General features: G+C 35.9%; 1 protein-coding gene across 2 annotated transcripts in view; it reads left to right on the top strand.

Annotated features, from left to right (window-relative positions):
• Positions 1 to 22,997, top strand: part of EPC2 (enhancer of polycomb homolog 2) — a 121,994-nt gene that overhangs the window by 77,086 nt on the left and 21,911 nt on the right. For both annotated transcript variants that reach the window (XM_025856172.2, XM_025856165.2), the window contains exons 3-6: positions 8,737 to 8,882; positions 14,848 to 15,054; positions 21,655 to 21,803; positions 22,797 to 22,929. In XM_025856172.2, the coding sequence (XP_025711957.1) occupies positions 8,737 to 8,882; positions 14,848 to 15,054; positions 21,655 to 21,803; positions 22,797 to 22,929 (635 nt within the window). The remainder of the gene's footprint in view (positions 1 to 8,736; positions 8,883 to 14,847; positions 15,055 to 21,654; positions 21,804 to 22,796; positions 22,930 to 22,997) is intronic.

The following is a 22,997-nucleotide window of genomic DNA, read 5'->3' as shown; positions in this document are numbered from 1 at the left end:
TTTTTTTTTTTTTTTTTTTTAAAGATTTTATTTATTTATTGGAGAGAGAGAGAGAGTGAGCCCGAGAGGGGGTAGGGTCAGAGGGAGAAGCAGACTCCCCGCCGAGCAGGGAGCCCGATGCGGGACTCGATCCCGGGACTCCGGGATCATGACCTGAGCCGAAGGCAGCCACCCAACCAACTGAGCCACCCAGGTGCCCCAGCAGTAAACCCTTTTAATCTGAAAACTTCTCATCATTTTTTGGCTCTGGGAAATTTTCTTGTATTATTTCTTCTCCTGGGTTCTTCATATTTTCATTCCACTACATAGCTATGCCTGTTGGATACTTGCATATGAACATATCCAAGTAAAAGGTAATCTAAGGGACTTTGAAAGGTACCTTTATGTATTTATTTATTTATTTTATTATGTTATGTTAGTCACCATACAATACATCACCAGTTTTTGATGCAGTGATCCACGATTCATTGTTTTTGTACGACACCCAGTGCTTCATGCAATACGTGCCCTCCTTAATACCCATCACCGGGCTAACCCATACCCCGACCTCCCTCCCCTCTAGAACCCTCACTTTGTTTCTCAGAGTCCATAGTCTCTCATGGTTCATCTCTCCCTCCGATTTCCCCCCCTTCATTTTTCCCTTACTTCTCCTAATGTCCTCCATGCTATTCCTTATGTGCCACAAATAAGTGAAACCATATGATAATTGAGTTTCTCTGCTTGACTTATTTCTCCAGTCCCATCCATGTTGATGTAGAAGTTGGGTATTCATCCTTTCTGATGGCCGAATAATATTCCATTGTATATACATCTTTATCCATTCATCTGTTGAAGGGCATCTCAGCTCTTTCCATAGTTTGGCTATTGTGGACATTGCTGCTATGAACAGTGGGATGCATATGGCTCTTCTTTTCACTACATCTGCGTCTTTGGGGTAAATACCCAGTAGTGCAATTGCTGGGTCATAGGGTAGCTTTATTTTTAATTTTTTGAGGAATCTCCACACTGTTTTCCAAAGTGGCTGTACAAACTTGCATTCCCACCAACAGTGTAAGAGGGCTCCCCTTCCTCCACAACCTCTCCAACATTTGTTGTTTCTTGCCTTGTCAATTTTTGTCAGTCTAACTGGTGTAAGGTAGTATCTCAGTGTGGTTTTGATTTGAATTTCCCTGATGGCTAATGATGATGAACATTTTTTCACGTGTCTGTTAGCCATTTTTATGTCTTCTTTGGAGAAGCGTCTGTTTGTGTCTTCTGCCCATTTTTTGACTTGAGGGCTGGTAGCCAAGATCTCTAAAGAACTTCTCAAACTCAACACTGAAAGGTACTTTTAACTAGAAGTAATATGTGCTTTATCAGCTAATTTTAGACCACCTGTGTTCTGTAAATTCTCTAAGCTATAACCTGCTTGTGCTTTCTCTCTCTGTCAAATAAATAAATAAAATCTTTTAAAAGAAATATTCTGGGAGCACCTGGGTGGTGCAGTTGGTTGAGCATCAGACTCTTGTTTTCTGCTGGGGTTGTGAGATCAAGCCCTGCATCAAGCTCTGCACTCAGCATGGAGTCTGCTTGAGATTCTCCCTCCCTCTCCCTCTGCGTCTGTCACTTTTGCTCGCTCTCTCTCTCAAATAAATAAATCCTAAAAACATTCTGTGCATTTGTAAGAGAATGCATGTATACATATATATTCTATTTATATTTTAAAAATATGTGTAAATGCACATGTACACTATTCTGTATCTTAGCTTTTCTTGCCTGTTAAGATTGGTTTCTTTCCATATTAGTATACATACATCATTGTCATTCATTTTTAGGGCTTCCATCTATTGCATGTATGTACAAACCATTTGTTTCTTTGTTCCCACATACATTGCTTGTTTTATATTTTTTACTTCTTAGTGTCACATCTAATACTCTTTTATATTTATCTTTTTCTCTATGTGTGTGTGTATAGGATAAATTCCTAGAAATAGAATTGCCAAGTCCAAGAATATGTATTGTTTTTTTAATTGAACTAAATACCACCTTTAATTTCCTCCTCACAGTGTTTGAGGTTTCCTTCTCGCATTCATTCCAAAAGAGTGTATCATCAAGTTTTAGATTTTAGTCTATTTGATAAGTGAAACGTATCTTGTTTTTGTGTTTGCATGTATTTAATCAGTTTTATGGCTTCTGAGCTTGTACCTACCTATACATTTTCCCCTTGCATTTTCTTCTAGCGTTTTTTGTTTTATTTTTTTTACTATAAAATTTTGTTAAATATATCATTTATTGGTATTAGGAATAAGGTAGAGTTCGAACTTAAGTTTTTTAAAGGTAACTACTGTGACCCTTTTTTTATTAATAATCTGCTTTATCCTCAGTGTTTTGAAATGCCATTCTTATCTTTGTACTTGAGTTTATTTCTAGACTCTTTTTTTTTTTTTTAAGTTTTTATTTAAGTAATCCCTATAGCAGCATGGAGCTAGAACTCATGACTCCAAGATCAAGAGTCGCATGCTCTTCTGACTGAACCAGCCAGGTGCCCCTTATTTCTAGATTCTTAATTTTCTTCTGTAGCTTCTCATTACCAAACTACCAGTTAAAAAAATAAAAAAATTTTTTTTTATAATTGCTACTGTTTGGGCATATATTTTATGATGTTTTCTTTTTTTTCCATTACTGAGAAGTATTTATTTTTAATTTTTTTGTTTTAATTCCAGTGTAGTTAATATAAGGCATTCTATTAGTTTTAGGTGCACATTATAGTGATTCAGCAATTTGGTATATTCCTCAATGCTCATCAGAATAAGTGTACTCTTAATCCCCTTCACCTATTACAACTCTCCTCTTCCTCCCCCCACTGCCCTTCTGGTAATCATCTGTTTGTTCTCCATAGTTAAGAGTCTGTTTTCTGGTTTTTCTTTCTCTTTTTTCTTTTCCCCTTTTTTCATTTGTTTTGTTTCTTAAATTCTACATATGAGTGAAATCATATGGTATTTCTCTTTCTCTGACTGGCTTATTGCACTTAGCATTATACTCTCTAGCTCCATCTCATTACAAATGACAAGATTTCAGTTCTTTTCTTGGCTGAAAAATACTCTATTGTATGTGTACCATATTTTTATCCATTTATCTATTGCTGGACACTTGGGCTGCTTCCATAGTTTGGCTATTGTAAATAATGCTGCAGTAAACATAGGGATGCATATATCACGTTGAATTAGTGCTTTTATATTTTTTGGATAGATACCCAGTAGTGGGTAGTATTATAGGGTAGTTCTCTTTTTAACTTTTTAAGAAACCTCCATACTGTTTTGTGTTTTGTTTTTTTTTTTTAAGATGAGGGCAGTTTTTTATTTTCACAAATTATTCCTAGATATCTGAGACTAGAGTACTGAAAAGCTAAATTCACAAAGAAAAATGGTCATTCTTGAAGTGCAAAGATGTCTTTTATTGACTCCTTTTGTTTGTTTTTCTATTTGTTTATTTGCTGTAGTGTTCCATGATTCATTGTTTGCGTGTAACACGCAGTACTCCATTCAGTATGTGCCCTCTTTAATACCCATCACCAGGCTGACCCATCCCCCCACCCCCTCCCCTCTAGAACCCTCAGTTTGTTTCTCAGAGTCCACAGTCTCTCATGGTTCATCTCCCCCTCTGATTTCCCCCCCTTCATTTTTCCCTTCCTATCTTCTTCTTTTTTTTTTTTTTAACATATAATGTATTATTTGTTTCAGAGGTACAGGTCTGTGATTCATTAGTCTTAGACAATTCACAGCACACACTGTAGCACATATCCTCCCCAATTTCTATCACCCAGCCACCCCATCCCTCCCACCCCTCCCACCCCCCACCACTTCAGCAACCCTCAGTTTGTTTCCTGAGATTAAGAATTCCTCTTATCAGTGAGATCATATGATACAGGTCTTTCTCTGATTGACTTATTTCACTTAGCGTAATACCCTCTAGTTCCATCCACATTGTTGCAAATGGCAAGATTTCATTTTTGATGGCTACATAATATTCCATATTGTGTGTGTGTGTGTGTGTGTGTGTGTGTGTGTGTGTGTACCACATCTTCTTTATCCATTCATCTGTCGATGGACATCTTGGCTCTTTCCATAGTTTGGCTATTGTGGACATTGCTGCTATAAACATTGGGGTGCACATACCCCTTCGGATCACTACATTTGTTATCTTTGGGGTAAATACCCACTAGTGCATTTGCTGGGTCATATGGTAGCTCTATTTTCAATTTTTTGAGGAACCTCCATACTGTTTTCCAGAGTAGCTGCACCAGCTTGCATTCCCACCAACAGTGTAGGAGGGTCCCCCTTTCTCCACATCCTCGCCAACATCTTTTGTTTCCTGACTTGTTAATTTTAGCCATTCTGACTGGTGTGAGGTGGTATCTCATTGAGGTTTGAATTTGGATTTCCCTGATGCGGAGTGATGTTGAGCACTGTTTCATGTGTCTGTTGGCCATTTGGCTGTCTTAGTACTAGAAGTCCTAGCCACAGCAATCAGACGATAAAAAGAAATAAAAGGCATCCGAATTGGCAAAGAAGAAGTCAAACTCTCACTCTTTGCAGATGATGATACTTTATGTGGAAAACCCAAAAGACTCCCCCCCCAAACTGCTAGAACTCATACAGGAATTCTGTCAAGTGGCAGGATATAAAATCAATGCACAGAAATCAGTGGCATTCCTGTACACCAACAACAAGACAGAAGAAAGAGAAATTAAGGAGTTGGTCCCATTTACAACTGTACCCAAAACCATAAGTTACCTAGGAATAAATCTAACCAAAGAGGTAAAGAATCTGTACTCAGGAAACTATAATATACTCATGAAAGAAATTGAGGAACACACAAAGAAATGGAAAAACGTCTCATGCTCATGGATTGGAAGAATAAATATTGTGAAGATGTCAATGCTACCTAGAGCAATCTACACATTTAATGCAATCCCTATCAAAATACCATCAACTTTTTTCAAAGAACTGGAACAAATAATACTATAGATAGACCCTTTAAGTATGATATAGTGTCCTTACCTCACTAGAGATAATAAGAGATTAAAATCTAATTTGTCTGATAATAAGGATTGCCACCCCAGCTTTCTTTTGTTGTCCATTAGCATGGTAAATGGTTTTCAACCCCTCACTTCCAATCTGGAGTTGTCTTTGTGTCTAAAATGAGTCTCTTGTAGACAGCATATTGGTCTTGTTTTTTTATCCAATCTGATACCCTGTGTCTTTTGATTGGGGCATTTAGCCCATTTACATTCAGGGTAACTATTGAAACATACGAATTTAGTGCAGTTGTATTGCCTGTAAGGTGACTGTTAATGTACGTTGTCTCTGTTCCTTTCTGGGCTATGTTATTTTTAGGCTCTCTCTTTGATTAGAGGACCCCTTTCAATATTTTTTGTAGGGCTGGTTTCGTGTTTGCAGATTCTTTTAGTTTTTGTTTGTCCTGGAAGCTTTTTATCTCTCCTATTTTCAGTGATAGCCTAGGTGCTTATAGTATTCTTGGCTGCATATTTTTCTCATTTAGTGCTCTGATTATATCATGCCAGTCCTTCCTGGCCTGCCAGGTCTCTGTGGATAGGTCTGTTACCAATCTAATGTTTCTACCATTGTAGGTTACAGACCTCTTGTCCCGAGCTGCTTTCAGGATTTTCCCTTTGTCTCTGAGACTTGTGAGTTTTACTATTAGGGTGTTGACCTATTTTTATTGATTTTGAGGGGGGTTCTGTGTGCCTCCTGGATTTTGATGCCTGTTTCCTTCCCCAAATTAGGGAAGTTCTCTGCTGTAATTGCTCCAGTATACCTTCTGCCCCCTCTCCCTTTCTTCGTCTTCTGGGATCCCGGTTATTCTAATATTGTTTCCTCTTATGGTATCACTTATCTCTCAAATTCTGCCCCTCGTGACCCAGTAGTTGTTTCTCTCTCTTTTTCTCAGCTTCTTTATTCTCCATCACTTGGTCTTCTCTATCACTAATTCTCTCTTCTGCCTCATTTATCCTCGCAGTTAGAGCTTCCAGTTTTGGTTGCACCTCATTAATAGCCTTTTTGATTTCAACTTGGTTAGATATTATTTTATTTCTCCAGAAAGGGTTTCTCTAGTATCTTCCATACTTTTTTCAAGCCCAGCTAGTATCTTTAAAATCATCATCCTGAACTCTAGTTCCAGCATCTTACTAATGTCCATATTGATTAGGTCCCTGGCAATTGGTATTGCCTCTTGTTCTTTTTTTTTTTTTGAGGTGATATTTTCCGTCTTGTCATTTTGTCCAGAGGAGAATAGATGAATGAGAGAACAAAATGCTAACAGGGTAACAACAACCCCAGGAAAATATACACTAAACAAATCAGAAGAGACCAAAACCAAGGGAAAAGAAAGGGAAATAAAGAGAAAAGAAAAAAGGATGTGATCAGATATGATCAGGCTGGTGAATAGATCAGTGCCATACACTAGATTTTGGGTGTATTTTGGTCTCTTAGAAGAAACTGCCTCCCAAAATTTTAAAGAAAGGAAAACTTACATATGTACAAAAATAAGGGTAAATACAATGAAGGGATGGAATATGACTGTAAAGAGGAATATTATAAAAGATTTTATAAAATGAATTGATAAGTTGTTTGAAAAAAGAAGAGAAATTTAAAAAGGGGGGGGGAGAATGTGATCAGGCAGGAGACCAGAACAAAGCCATACACTAGAGATTTAGGGTATATTTTAGTCTGTTAGAAGAAACTGAATCCCAAAATTTTAAAGAGAAAACAACTTATATATATACCCAAAAATAAGGTTAACTACAATGAACGGATAGAATATGACTAAAAATGAAAAAAAAAGATTTTTAAAAAAGGGATTGATGTTGGTTGAAAAAGGGAAAAAGAAAAAGTAAAAAAAAATAAAAGGAAAAGAAAATTAAAAAATTAACTTTTAAAGACTAAAGAATCCTGGGGAAAAAAGCCATGAAATCTATGTGCGGTATTCCCCCGGCGCTGGAGTTCTGCCGTTCTCATTGATCCATAAACTTGGTCTTGGCTGGCTGTTCTTGCTGATCTTCTGGGGTCGGGCCTGTCGCAGTGATTCTCAAAATGTCTTTGCCCAAGGCGGAATTGCCCCTCCTTTGCTGGGGCCTGGGCTAGGTAATCTGCTCAGGTTTGCTCTTGGGAGCTTTTGTTCCCTGCAAGCTTTCTGTACAGCTTTGGAGGACGAGAGTTAAAATGGCAGCCTCCCAGTCTCTGCCCCAGAGGAGTTGAGAACCCGGGGCCCCACTCCTCAGTGAGCCCCCAGAGAAAAGCAGTCAGTCACTCCGGTCTCCCCTGTCTCCAGCCACACTCCGTGCTCACCCAGCCTGTGACCGAGCATTTCTGTCTCTGGCACCCGACCCTGTGTGGGGTCTCCAAACCCAGCAGATGCCTGCAGTGCACTCCTGTGCCGCTCCTCCCCGGGGAGGAAGGGGAGTCTCCCTGGATCTGCCACTAGTTGGGTCCCTGCTGGAGGAGCAGTGGCCCTACTGAGCCACGGATCACGGTTTATGGCAACCCCGAGCTGAGAGCCTGTGCCTCGGCTCTGTCTCTGCAGCTGGCTTCCCTGCTCTGATACCCGGGAGCTCTGCCGCACTCAGGCACCCCCAGTCTTTCTGTGACCCCGAGGATCCGGAGACCACACTGTCCCAGTGAGGGTTCCACCCCTTGCTTAGCCACGGGAGTGACGTCCCTCAGTGGAGCAGACTTCTAAAAGTTCTGATTTTGTGCCCAGCTGCTCTATCACTTGCTGGTCTGACAGAGGCTCCGTGGTCTATCTTCCCAAATACCACCTTGGATTCACTTTTCCCCACGTCCTACCTTCCAGAAAGTGGTCGCTTTTCTGTTCAGAGAGTTGCTGCTATTCTTTTCTTCAATCTCCTGTTGAATTTGTAGGTGTTCAGAATGGTTTGATAGCTATCTAGCTGAATTCCTGGGGCCAGACAAAATTTAGGTCTCCTACTCCTCTGCCATCTTGGTCTTCCTCCCCTCCATACTGTTTTCCACAGTGGCTGCACCAGTTTACATTCCTACCAACAGTGCAAGATGGTTCTTTTTTCCCACATCCTCACCAACACTTATTGTTCCTTGAGTTTTTTATTTTAGCCATTCTGACAGGTGTAAAGTGATTTCTTTGTAGTTTTGATTTGCATTTGCCTGGTGATGAGTGATGTTGAGCATCTTTTCATGTGTCTGTTCTCTGTGTGCCTTTTGAGAAATATCTGTTCATGTCTTCTGCCTCTTTTTTAGTTGGATTGTTTGGTTTTTTAGTGTTGAGTTGGATAAGTTCTTCATATATTTTTGGATACTAACCCTTTATCAGATATGTCATTTGCAAATATTTTTTCCTGTTTAGTAGTTGTTGTGATCCTTTATTTTTAAAATAAATTAATGTTAGTTACTGCTTTTACTGTTCTATTAAACTTTAAGTCATATATGAATTAAGATTTTTTTTCTTCCACTGTGTGTTTAGTCTCTGAAACCAATTTAATTTGTTTTTTATTAGTTTTTTGTTGTTTTTTTTACAATAGTTGCCACAAAGTGTATGTTACATTAGTTTCAGGTGTACTCTGGAACCAGTTTTTAGATGTCAGTTCATGAGCTCCTCTTTGGTCAATGCATTGTGATTTAGAAGTATTCTGTGGTCAAATATAAACACTGTATAACTCCATAATTTCTCCTCAGTTTGAAGAATTTTTCTTTTCTTTTCTAGCCTTTAATCTAGACAACGAGCAACCAGATTATGATATGGATTCAGAAGATGAAACCTTATTAAATAGACTTAACAGAAAGATGGAAATTAAGCCTTTGCAATTTGAAATTATGATTGACAGACTTGAAAAAGCCAGTTCTAATCAGGTACTGTACCTTGTAAAAATGTCTCCTGTCTTACAGTTAATCCAGTTAGCAACTTTATTTTGCATTTCCTTTAGATCTGAGTATATTGTATTATACTGTCTTTTGAATTTTCCTGACATCCTAGAATTTCTGTTCACAGTATTCCTTGAACTGAATACTTAAGCATAATTTCTTTGAATAGGAGTATGTAGAGTACTATTCTGACCTTTCTTCTTGTTTGTATATAAAAATAATATTAGCTGTAATGCTACATAACATCTTCTTGATCCTTTTCATAGGCTAAATTTGCTTGGTTGTGTCTCTAAGGTAGATATCTCATACCAAATCCTTCTTAGTTGCTCAAATTTATTAAGGTACCCATTATCATTTTAGATGTATTTTAGTTTTACTTATATATTATTTAAAATTTTAAGTGAGGAAAAAATTATTCACAAGGGAATAATTTTCTTTAGTGGGTCATTCTAAACATGGTATAGAGAACTGAAAGTGGTATGGTCTTTTTGGAAAGCAATTAGGCAGCAGATGTCAGGAACCTTAAAATGTTTTTGCCTTTTGGTTTAGTAATCCTACCTCTAGGAATCATTCTCAAAAAAAAAAATTAGTGAAAATGTCAAAGATTTTTGAACAAGGATGTTCAGAATAACTTACAAGTTGTCTGTAGGATGGAATATCACACAGCCATTAAAAACTATTTTGAATATCAATGGAAATTGCTCATATCTAATGTTAGAGTTCAAAAAAAGGATACAGAATTGTTTAAGTACAAAACTCTGAGATTCATTTAAAGCATTTACATTTATATGTGTGCATTGAATGAAAGATGAAAGCCCAACAAAATACCAGTAATGGTTCTATTTAGGTGGTAGAATTATTGGTGATTTTTATGTTCTTTATTGTTTTTCTGTTTTCCAAATTTACTGTTATGAACATGTATAGATATTGTAATTGGATTTAAAAAATAAACTATTTTTAAAAATAATTTCTTGGTGTACCTGTGTGGTGTATTAATATATTAATTGTTATTAATGTAGTAAAAAGTTACAGAAATAAATAAATGTTTTACAGTAGACTGTAAACACTTTTCACTAGTTTATCCATTACAAATTCATTATTTTCCTTTACCTCCCAACTTAAGTCCTTGAAGCATTACCAGCTCTTCAGAACATTTTTAAAAACTTCTCCATTTTGTGAAAGGACTTTGCTGCATATTTAGTCTTTCTACTAGTCTTTTACCCCCATTTGGATGGAAAGTAATATTTGATGTGCAATCGAAAGAAGTACATTGAAAACTGAATTTTGTAAAATTCAGCTTAGTTGGTTTTTTGAGAGCTTGACTTTTTTTATTGAAATTTGTTTTAATTATCAGATTGAATATCAAAAATATTTTTATTCTCACAGTTTTCCTAAGATTTTGATCACTGGCATTAAGTGTGATTTCATTTTTCTTCTTAATAGGCAAACTTTTCTAGCAGTCCTAAGTTTAGTCTTTATTTTGGTATTTGTGCTATTTTCCATGATTGCTCAGAAAGTACTGGTGGTGAAGCCTTCAGCTCTCTGTTCTGTAATTTGCTTTGTTTCATTTCTGTCAGTAATAGTTATTTAGTACTTAGGTGAGCAAGTTCTGCCCTTGGGGAGTTTATTATCTAAGTGGGGGCAGGATAAACAAAAAGCCCATGTGTGAACAATACAATTAATGGTTCACATACAATCAGTAAAATATCGTATTTTACTTCTCTTTGCTCAGTGACAGGCTTTTAAACCCTAAAACTGGGTAAGCTCAGAGCATGATAGTACATGCTTTCAGCAGTGTTGTAGACAAAGGTGGAGGTTCATCTTAGGGAAAGATAATGGTACTGTTATTAGGACTAAGGATTAAAGATTCCAAAGACTGTTCTCATTCCAGGTGCCTGAATTGTGGATTCATGGATTTCTTTATTTTTCCTCTTTGGCAGCTGACATAGTAGCAGATCTCAAAGCAAGGAATCACGTTTGTGGTTAAAGCAATATTTTTAAAAAATTGTTTTTAAAGCAGTATTTATTAGGTTGGTAGAGAAGACATAAAAGATATACTGAGACACAGCTTCTGCCCCCGTCATTCTGTATTGATTGCTGCAATGAAGTCATTACTGAAAATTCCTGTTGTCAAATACTGTGATTATTTTCAGTCCCCATTCATTTATTTTAATTGAGCTCTCCTTATTTCTTCAAACTCATCACCTTTGGTCTTTTGAATATACTTTATTCTTTTCTGATATTTTAAGTTATTTTCTGTGATCATTCCTTCTAATTGTCTTTTACCGAGTCCTTTTCATTAATTCCTACACAAACATCAGAGTTTCTTGAAATTCTGTCCTTGGTATTCTTATCCTATGTGTTTGGGGTTAATATCACCTTAGCGAGGACTTTTGTGAGGTAATAATACATATATCCTTACCCTTGACCTCCTTCTCAAGCTCCAGGACTTTGTTTTTTCTCTTTTCGTGCTACCTGTTGGCATTTCCACCTAGATGGTCCACAGACCTCTCAAGTGTAACTTTTCTGACATACTCTCTTAACTACACATGATCCTTTATCATATTCCTTATCTCTTCAGTGACTCCCAAAATTCACAACGATATGTTTTTTATCCCTTTTCCATCAGTCCCTAAATTTCTAATTTCTTCCTCAATGCACGTGTATATTCCTTGCATATTTCATCTTTAATTATCTCTTCTCTCATTTCTTCAGTCTCTCTCTCTTTGCCCAAAAATGTGCGAAGGGTCCCTATTTCCAAGAGAACCCTTTCATTTCACCCCATCTTTCTCTATATATTGTCACCCTTTGTGTCTCTCTTTTTTTTTTTTTCTTTTTTTGGTCAGTCACGTTTTAAAAAGATTAGACATATTTTAACTTTTACTCCTACTCTAATGCATTTCAGTATACTGATTGCACCCATGTCACCAATGGCCTTCTCATTGTCATCCATCCATTTCAGCCTGTATCCTACTAAATAACCCCATGGTATTGGATGCTGTTGACCTCCACGTTTCTCAGATTTTTTTCTTCTTAATTCATCTCCTCTTCCTCTACATCATGTTGCTATTTCCTTCAGTATCTGTCCTCAGAATTTATACTTGTATCTTAAGCTACCAGCACAAGCTCTCCCAGATGGAATATTTTGTGGTTCTGTCCTTTATCTTAATGCACTGAGTTCTAAAGTTCTGACATTGTTCTCTTATTGTTTAAATTGTATTTGTTGTGCCTTGATTGCCATATTTTAAGTTTCTGTTGGTAGTAATTTTATCTTGAAATTTTTTTCCTAATTTACCCACAACGTATACAACACAGTGATAGGCTGATAGTAGTTTTTAAGTATTTATTGCTTAACTGACTATATTTTTAAAACATTACTTTTTATATATAATTTATTCGTTTTTGTATTATAAATGTATTTCTTGATATTGCTGAACCATGAATCTGTATGTAAACAAACTAAGTGATCCTTGTCCTCATGAAGCTAGTGGCAATCTAGAAGAAAAGCCCAGCTAGTGGAGTAATTTTTATCTCATCTCCAAGCCCCCAAAGTAAGTAAATCAAACAACTCAGAGGTATCTTAGAAATAATAAATTTTACTGACCTTTTTGTCAAGTAAATACTGGTTTCCACTGCTTTTTAGTAGAGAAAGTGCTAAATGGCAGAACTTTTTTCTTAAGGTAGAAAAGTAGTAGGATTCTGATTTTGTGGAATCTTAATCCTGTGTCCTAATAATTTGGGACTACTTTATCTGCAAATAGTTCTTGCCCACTCAAATTGATGCTGTCATTGTGATAATGATGCAGGTGATCCTGCTAAAGATAATTTTAACAGAATGATTAAAACTCAGATTACCCAATAAAATAAAAATTTATAGCAACATAAAAACATCAGTCAACTGAGAAATATAGTTAACATTGGAAAGAAATGTCAGGATGTTTAATTATAAACAGTGTATTGAATTCTTATTATCTGACATATAAAGAGGGTACTTATCAACCAGGCAGAAGGACCTTTGTAAAAGGAGCAAGAAGCGCCAGAGAAGGAAATCTGATGCTGTGTTAATCCCCTTACATCTCCTTCAGGAGGATAGGAAGCGGTGTTATCCTGATAATATTATATAAGAAACTTACTACTGCTCTGTGGCTTCATAGGAAGAAACCTATCCTCCTCTCCACTCTAAAGTTAGAGTATGTTCTTGATATAATTAGTGAAGGTTCCAAAATTTTATCAGAAGCAGAATGACCAAAGAGCTGAAGATGTGTAGCATATCACAGCATTGTTTCCCTTGGTCCCCAGAGCACACGAAAGCTGCCAGTGATGTTATGATGCTGTAAGCATGAGGTCGAATTTTATTAGATCCAGAAGGCTTGGTTCTTATTCTACCACTGGCATTGTAGACTCTGGCCTATTCCAGAGAACTTCAGCTAACAAAGATGCCCATTTAAAGTTGATGTTTGGAAATATTGGTTCTTTTGGTTAGGTCTCTTGTTCCAGGCTCTGGCCCTCCACTTTAGAGACCAAGTTACTCAGCCTTTCAGATGCATTTAAGATGACTTCACTGAGACATTGAATAAGCCAAACTATAGTCACATACAGTTTTATTGCATTAAATGTAATCATTACATGGACTAGAATACTTGAGTTGTCATTGTCAGTGTATTCTCTTCCTGTGGCCAGTCTTGGCAGCCAGATTATAATAAGAAACCAACCAATTAGCCCTGGTAATCACCATCATAGGACTGAAAGTCCAATGATCATAGCATTTATTCCATGAAGTTATACCAGTATGAACAATCAGATCTCAGAAATTTATTTGGTTGGTCATGCTATCTTCAGTTGACTTCATACAACCCTCAGGTCAGTTCCTATATTGATCTTACAGTTTCAGAGAGAAAATTTTCCCTTTCATTTCCAGGTTTTAGGAAAACATTTCTTAGGAGATATCTCAACTTGTTTTGAAAATGAATCTTCATCTCCAAAATGATAAAAGTAAAAAGATTGAGATGTACTTCATTGAGGTTTTCCAGCCTTAAAACTCCATTATCTTTTTCTAGAGTTCACTGTAAATGGATATGGTTAACCCATAATCCATCCTCCTAAACCTGATCGGTCTATTTGATCTTCACAAGCAGTAAGGAAACATGTGACCAAGCAAATTTTTACAAACCTTAGTTGGAGATATGTCAACATTACATTGACTGCATTGATAAAGAAGTAGATCCCTGAAATATCAGTGTGAGAGTTCCTAGAGGAACCATCCTAGGATCACTGTTCCAGACATAACTATGTCATTAGCAGAATGGGTGTTGAGAACAAGGATTCTCTAGTACTTAACCAGTTTGGACAGAGGAATTGCCTTTATATGTAATTAGTACAAGAAATTCAAAATTGTATAGTGTTGAAACTTCAGGAAACATGCTAAGTTTGTTCTTTTACAATCTTAAAAGGAACTTTTTATATTATTTGCAATATAGTGGAGAATATTCATCTTTCATTTTACAGGGAGATAGAAAAAAAAACCTGTATCTTCTAGTTTTTGTTGAAAAACAAAAGCACAGAAAATCTGTTAGACTGTTGAAAACTAGTAGATCTTCAAATGTGTAGAATCACAGAATATCAGAATTTTGATGGACCCTAGATATATATTCTAGTCCAAGACTTAACAGGCATAAATGTGTTGCAGTCTTTCCAACTGTTGTTCATTTAGGCTTCTTAAATATTTTAAGTTGTGGTACTTACTACCTCTCAGAGCAAAATATAAATTTTTAGATAAATCTCCTTATCAATAAATTCTTTGTAAAATTTCAAAATTGAATTGTGTTTTCTGCCATCATGATGTCTGATCATAATTGTTAGACTGATCACATTTTTTCTATAGGTATATAGAGCTTCACTTTGATTTCTCTTTTTCAAACCTTATAGTTGATGACAATTTGTATTTTTCATTTAGCTTGTAACACTTCAGGAAGCAAAACTGCTGCTAAACGAAGATGATTACCTTATTAAAGCTGTGTATGACTACTGGGTAAGAAAACGTAAAAACTGCAGGGGGCCGTCCCTCATTCCTCAGATAAAACAAGAGAAAAGAGACGGCTCTACCAACAATGACCCTTATGTTGCATTTCGGAGGAGAACAGAGAAAATGCAAACTCGAAAGGTAATGTGCAAATTAGATTTAATTGAGTGTTCCTTAATAGTACTTAAGACCAATTTTTTTTCTGCTAATAAGTTCCATAATTTTGAATACCTTGAACATAACAGGGGAGCTAATAACATTGTTAAACCTAATGTTAGAAATCCTGCTCTTCAGTAGCTTCCATTGGTCAGCTTCTATTGGTATAATATCTAATACCCATGCCCTTTATAAGTCTACTGCTTATACTGTTTCAGACTTGCAGTTGAAGTAGTAAAAGGAATTATGTATCTTTATGTACCTCAGAAATTTGAGTTATTCAGTAAATTATATATACGCTCTATACATACCCTCTTGTTTAGGAAGCTTAAGAGCTTATAGCTCCTTTGGAAACCACATTCCAATTCTTGCAAATAAAAATGGACTTTACTGCTTCCAGCTACTATGGGGTCATGGGAAGTAGGGAAAAGTTCATTTTTAAGCCTGTTCTGCCAGTAGTCAAAAGTAACAGTGGAATGTTTTTCTTCTTTTCTGAGTTGTCCATTGTGTCAAATTTCAAATTGATGAACTTATCCCCATCTGCCTTTCTGAAGCAGTGTGAGCTGGAATTTTAAGTAAGAGAAAAAGGGTCTCATGTGGAATGATATGGTACACAGGAAGGTATTACTTCGGAGGGGGTATTCCCTGTCTTCCGTTTCTCATATTTAACAGTAAACACCATACATAGTAACACATTCTCTAACATGTAAAAAATTAGAACATGTAAATGTAAAAGCCATGAGGAATTACGATTTGGAGGCAAAGCATTTTCTGTGGATTCCTGTTTCTCCTAACATTAAAAGCTTGTTCTTGTCAGTTGTTAGTATAACAGCTGTGAAGCATAACAGCTGCCAGGAACAGTATATATTAGGAGAAATTCTCCTGCTGGTTAACAACCATTTTCTGTAAGTCTTTCTTGGATTTCCCAAGTGTAGATGACATTCCCTCACCCGGGCTAAGTTTTCAATTTGGCTAAGGAAATCTAAGATACTTTATGAAGATTTAACGTCTTGCTTTTAGAAAAGACTAAAATGAGGTAAGTTTATAAATATAGGCAATTGATTCAGATATATTGCAAAACATAGACTTTTAGCAATGTCTTTTGAAGGAAGAATACCATTGGACTTCTTTTAGTGAGAGGGTAAGAAGTACTTAAAATTAACAGTATTTATGGACGTGTAAAAGAATATTCTAAATATTTAAATTGGTTTAATTCTTAAATAGGTTAAATCACTCTTTTCTATCCAGTGTATATTGAGAATTGCTAGAATGGGTTCCTGTGTTTACGTGCTTCACCATTGTGCAATAACTAGTACCACTTTTTCCTGACACACCAATTTCTACACTTTCTCTTACCTGTTACTTTCACCTTCCTCTGCAGAGTGGTACATTTTCTTTTCTGGTAGTCTTTTTATGCCTCTCTGTTTTCAGTTGTGGGACCAGAGACCCCTTCATGCACACTAATACTGCTTAGAAATGTTTGTGTTTCAAAATAGGAAAGTTGGGAACGCAGTTAACAGTAAATACCCCTAGGTGTTCCAGAGGTGGGCAAGCATTGGGATATACAAAAATGAATACAGCTAACAAAGGTTCTCTACTTCCTTTTCTGTTTCCACAAAATTGAAAACACGTGTATAGCTAGATACAAAGGTGCTAAAATAAAGGACTTCTGAAATACTTGCTTGGCAGTCTAGAATTTAATTTTAATTCACTAATATTTAATTTGCAAGTGGTTAAGTACTTAAGGACATTCTTAAATGAGACCATCTTAAGGCACCAGCTTGTCTGAAAGCACTGATTGGGAAGTCTTGACTCAGCATGTGTGTTTAATATGTTTAACCCCATAGATACAATTGTTGACATCTGTGCTTTCTCTCCTCCCTCTGTGTGGCCCAGAATAAACGAGATAGACAGGAGAGGAAACTCAGTAGTTGTTCTCAGTCTGGCTCCATAAAACAATCTCCTATGAATTATCCTTGGTTATAAAAAAATCTATAGTTAATTCTGAAGTGCAGCAATTTGAGAAAGTAAAAAATAAAAATATATAAAGTGCAGCAGTTTGAGAACCACTTCCTAGAGATTTGGCAGTAGGTCAGAACTATAATATGTAACTGGGAATAGGGAGAAAAGAGTTGGTCCAGAGCAGAGACCGTTGTGAGGAAGGAAGTGAGTGGATTTGAAAGCAGGGATAGGGCCATCTTAAAAGCATGGAAAAAGTTTCAGTATGAACTCACTGTTTTTATAGAGAGTCAGAAATAGATAATAGATCTGTGCGTGTATATGTATATATATATATATTACAGGTGTATTTCTTCTGTTTGCTGAGAGGGTCTAGAAGCAATGATGCTCAAGAGCAGTGACCATGCCTAGCATGTAGAGCCTGATTTTTAAATACCAATTTCCATTAAAAGGAACCAGGGCTTCTTAGTAAAATGGTGTTTCCAGGTCTAGGGCTAGGAAAGTATAAAGATAAGCTTAGAACATTCTGCTGTGCCAGGAAGTAAGACTGTTGATTGAAGATTAAAGAATGTTGGACCAATGTCAGAAGGCCTGAAGAGCCAGTTTGAAGGGGGGCTCTACTAACCAGATGTGGGAAAATTTGAAGTGTCAAAATAAATAGAGTAATGAATAACCCATAGAGTATATAAGTAACCCATGAGTCCATACTAATATAAATGAATGGATGGATAGATGGATGAATGGATGCTTGGTAGATTAACTGATAAAAGAGAACACTTTTTGTTACAGAAGAATTTTAACTTCCAAGTGTCACTGGAATGAGGAAGTTTGAAAACCACCATGATAGTAATAATAATAAACTATTGGGAGGAAATTTGATGAGAAACAAGGTAGTATCATTTAATTCCTGATACAAGAGAGGGATACAAAAATCATTTCTGTGATAATCCTATTAAGAATATATAACCTGAATTTAATTATGGAAAAACATCAAAGAAACCCAAACTGAGGAACATCCTACAAAAATGATTGGCCTCTGTTCTTTAAAAATGTCAAGATCATGGGGCGGTGCCTGGATAGCGCAGTCAGTTAAGCAGCTGACTCTTGGTTTCAGCTCAGGTCGTGATCTCAGGGTCGTGGGATGGAGTCCTGCGTCAGGCTCCGTGCTCAGTGTGGGGTCTGCTTAAGACTCCTCCCCCTCATATAAATAATCTTTTTAAAAAATGTCAAGATCGTGATCACTGTAGAAAGACAAAGGAACTATTCCAAATCATAGGAAATGAAAGAGACATGACAACTAAAACAGTTGTAATCCTGAATCAGATCCTAGACCAGGAAAAAATTTGCCATTATGAGTGAATTTAATAATAAGAATTGTCCCACTAATGTCCTTTATGGCAACGATTACATAAATATATAAAAATATATTGAACAGTTATATTTGTTGCCATAGAGGACATTGGTGGGACAATTAGTGAAATATGAATAAAGTCAATGTTAATTTCCTGATTTCCATACTAGTACTGGTTATATAAGAGTATCACTGTTTCTAGAAAGTCTGTATTAAAGTGCTTAGGGATGAAGGGGCAGTATATATTCAACTGGTCTCATTTTTTTTTTAAATACGACTGCTAATTTTACGTATTTGTGTATGTTTTTATATACATTCATGTATATGTCTTAGTCCATTTAGGCTATTTTAACAAAAATACCAGAGACTGAGTGGTTTAAACAACAAAGATTTCTTTGTCACAGGTCTAGAGGCTAGGAGGTCTGATATACAGGTACCAGCAGATTCAGTGTCTGGTGAGGGCTTACTTCTTGGTTCATAAGTCACCTTGCTGTGTCTTCACATGGTGGAAGGGGCAAGAAAGCTCTCTGGGATCTCTTTTATAAGAGTACAAATCTATTTGTGAGGACTCCACCCTCATGACCTAATCACCTCCCAAAGGCCCTTCCTCTAAATAACATCACATTGAGAGCTTGGAGTTTCAACATGAATTTTCAGGGGACACAAACATTTAGTCCATGGTAGTATAGATTAAATAATACACGTATATACATAGAGATAAAGTAAATGTAAAATAATAACATTTGGGCAATCTAGATGAAGATATATAGGAATTCTTTATACTGTTTTTGTAACTGTAAATCTGAAATTACTTCAAAATAAAAGGTAAAAAAAAAAGAGAAAAGACAGGACAAGAGAAAGGAAAAGTTAGAAAAGGTAGTTATTTGGGCCTAAAGAGAGCAAGAAGCAACTGGTTAAGACAGGGCAGAAGCATATAGGCCACAAGGAACACTTAGTGAAGAGGGGGGTAATCTTAAAAGGTTCTGGTGCACTTTTAAATATTGTTCAGCTGGCATGTAGCCTTGTATTACTCATCTTTGTATGGCTCATTCTCATTAGACTTCCAGCCTTTTGAGGGTAGGGGACCTGTGGAGTACTCTCTACAGGGGACACTTTAATATTTGCTCTTGCTAATGTTAATTTTTTTTCAGTTAGAAGGTATTACTGCTGCCTGCTTGCCAAAAATTTTTGCTCAAAACCATACTTTAGATTTTGCGTTTTGTCACGTAGTACTGGAAGGGGGGAGAAGATTAATTTCCTTTTGATAAGGTAAAAGACTTATTAACATAGCATTTTAAAACATAAATATGCAGTACCTTAATAGGACTTAGTTTAGGTTATGTTTTATAGGTGATGATTAATTTTCAAATACAAGAAACTACACATAAAAGAGAGTAAAACTGAATCTTTCTCAAGTTTTATTTTCTCCTTTATAGTCCTCCAGTATGAAGCCTGGCTTCAGGTTCCTTCTAATGTGATATTGCATTCTTTATTTTGACAATAAAAGAGAGGGACAATACAAAAGATTTGGTTAATATTTACAAGTAATTTTTCACATCAAATCAATTAGGATATGCTCATAAATCCTTATTTCTTAAACTGTTCAAATGGTCAAAGTGGGTATTTATAAATTCTTTCTTCTAGAGTATATTCCATATCTGTTTTGCTATCAGCAAGCACACCAAATATTTGTGATCCTTGCTTGATGAGGTGACAACAGCTTTTATTCCTGCAGAGTTTGTGTCCTTAGTAGTTATCTCTTTAATATATTGTGTTTTTTTTCTTTTAAGGTTTTATTTAAATTCTAGTTAGTTAACATATAGTGTATTATTAGTTTCAGGAGTAGAATTTAGTGAGTCATCACTTACATGTAACACCCAGGGCTCATCACAACAAGCGTCCTCCTTAATGCCCATTACCCATTTACCCCATTCCCCCACCCACCTCCCCTCCAGCAACCCTCAGTTTGTTCTCTATAGTTAAGAGTCTCTTATGGTTTGACTCACTCTCTGTTATTATTTTATTTTCCCTTCCCCTATGTTCATCTGTTTTGTTTCTTCAACAGATGAGTGAAATCATAGGGTATTTGCCTTTCTCTGACTTATTTCCCTTAGCATAATACACTCTAGTTCCATCCATGTCATTGCAATTCTTTTTTATGGCTGAGTAATACTTCATTTTATAAAGTATATGTACACACACACACACACACACACACACATCATCTTCTTTATCCATTCATCAGTCTATGGACATTTGGGCTTTTTCCATATTTTGGCTATCGTGGATAGTGCTGTTTATAACATTGAGGTATATGTGCCCCTTCAAATCACTATTTTTGTATCCTTTGGGTAAATACTCTAGTAGTGCAAGTGCTGGGTCATAATGTCATATTGCGTTATTAACTCAAAGATGCAAAGATTGCATAAGTGCAGTCTGTCTGGATACATAGAATGAGAGGTGGTAATGGTCTGTTTTTAAACAAATAGTTCCATACCTAATATAAATATTCTGTGGTTATTTGATTAAACAAAATATATTAACAGTAACTTTCATATGCAAATAGATGCTGCTAATTACAACTGAGCTTGTCTACTTACTAAGCCGGACTTTCACTCTGAGTTCTAATTAAATCTTATGCTTCAGAGTAGGAACTTCTTAACAATACTCTGAAATTCAGAGTTTTCTACCCTGCAATGAGGTGCTAATTACCTTGAAACATAATAATTCCATTCCTTGAGATGCTTTATATCCTACTTTCAGTGTTAACATCTTGAATTTCTGAAGTGAAGTTGTGCTTGTCATTGTACGTGTTTACATTGTGTATTGACCCTTCCAGCCCACAATTACAGAGCTGGATGCATGGATAGAGACCCATTTTGGCTATTTTTAGGTAACCTTGATTTGACAGAACTGTTTCTCTCTGTCACTGGAAAATACCTTGCAACAATTTGAATGGACTACATTTTCTGGTACACTAGGTTTTGTTTCAGGCAGACTTTTAAAATTTTGTTTACATTGGAATGATCCCTTCTGTTACTCCATCTTTTCAATAATGGGCAACATTTTTTTTTTTATTTGAGAGCTATTTCCTTTCACTTCTATTTTCAGAGTTAAATACATAGGTTCTCTTATGTAGTTACTGTTTAAGATGATTTTCTACATTTAACATTTTGCTTTTATGGAACATATTTGTCTCTCAAAAGATTTTGTTGAATGAAAATGGAAATGTGGATAATTAGATTAATTGTTTATTCTAAAATTATTTTCAATAGAATCGTAAGAATGATGAAGCCTCTTATGAAAAGATGTTGAAATTGAGACGAGAGTTTAGTAGAGCCATAACAATTTTGGAAATGATTAAGAGAAGAGAGAAAACAAAACGAGAATTATTGCACTTAACCTTAGAAGTTGTGGAAAAAAGGTAACATTGCTACTGTTATATACTAATCACAGCTTTAGGCAAATGATGGGCAAAATATAACCAAATGGTATGTTTTGTTTTGTTTTTTGCCTAGCTTTAAAACAACTGAAATAGATTCTCAAACAAAATCTACATTTTTTTGAAGAATTCTTGTGTTACTATTTTTTTTTAAAAGTAAATTATCAGTTTGGATGCAAATTTGGGGAATATTTTTGTGTGTAATATGTATAGATCCTCTAATACACTTAATTTTTTTTTTCAGAATCATTGGATTTTATTTAGAAAAGAACCTGGGGATCATTTTGACTGTTCTTTTTATTTTTAAGTTTCCATTAAAATTTGAGGGAAGTGAATATTTAAATGATTTTATTTTCTGACTAGGTAGAAAGCATTTTTTTGTTTCAGCGCATTTTAACAATGTGTTGTCTGTGGGGCACCTGGGTGGCTTAGGCAGTTAAGCGTCCAGCTCTTAATTTCAGCTCAGGTCATAATCTCAGGGTCCTGGGGTCAGGCCCCCCTCAGCAGAGGACTCCATGCTCAGTGGGAAGTCTGCTGGAGATTCTCTCTCTCTCTGTCCCTCTGTGCGCCCCCTTCTGCATGCACTCTGTTTCTAGAATGGATAAATAAATATTTTTTTTAAAAAAATGTGTTCTCTAATATGTCATTTTCCTGTATAATTAAATAAACTATACTAAGCCTAACAGAATTTTATGTGATTCCTAAGGTAAGCATTCTAAACATCGTTTCCCAGTGTTTGAAAATATTAAATATATGAGAAATTTGTCTTCTGTGTCCCTTAGAGATTTGGGTTTTTTTTTGGTTGGTGTGTTTTCACTAAATCCCAAATATGAACTTCTTTATTCCTGTAAATTTTTAAAGAATAATCTGATTAATTGTTGATTCTGTTCGATTAGTTATATTCCAGTTCATTGTAATATCGTTTTTATTTTTTAAACTATAAAACATTTTCTTATATTTTATTACTTTTCCAAGATATCATTTGGGAGACTATGGTGGTGAAATCCTTAATGAAGTGAAAATCAATAGATCAGAAAAAGAGTTATATGCCACTCCAGCAACTCTTCATAATGGAAATCATCACAAAGTCCAAGAATGTAAAACTAAGGTGAATATCCTCTGGGGAGAAACACATACGGTAATATTGATCAGACAATTACTAGTTTCATCAGTTAT

This window comes from Callorhinus ursinus, unplaced genomic scaffold (assembly GCF_003265705.2).
Source record: "Callorhinus ursinus isolate GAN/ISIS: 27379988/994484 unplaced genomic scaffold, GSC_fseal_2.0 scaffold2, whole genome shotgun sequence".
Lineage (NCBI taxonomy): Eukaryota > Metazoa > Chordata > Mammalia > Carnivora > Otariidae > Callorhinus > Callorhinus ursinus.
Note: the sequence above shows the minus strand (reverse complement) of the source record. Positions and strands in the feature narration are given on the sequence as shown.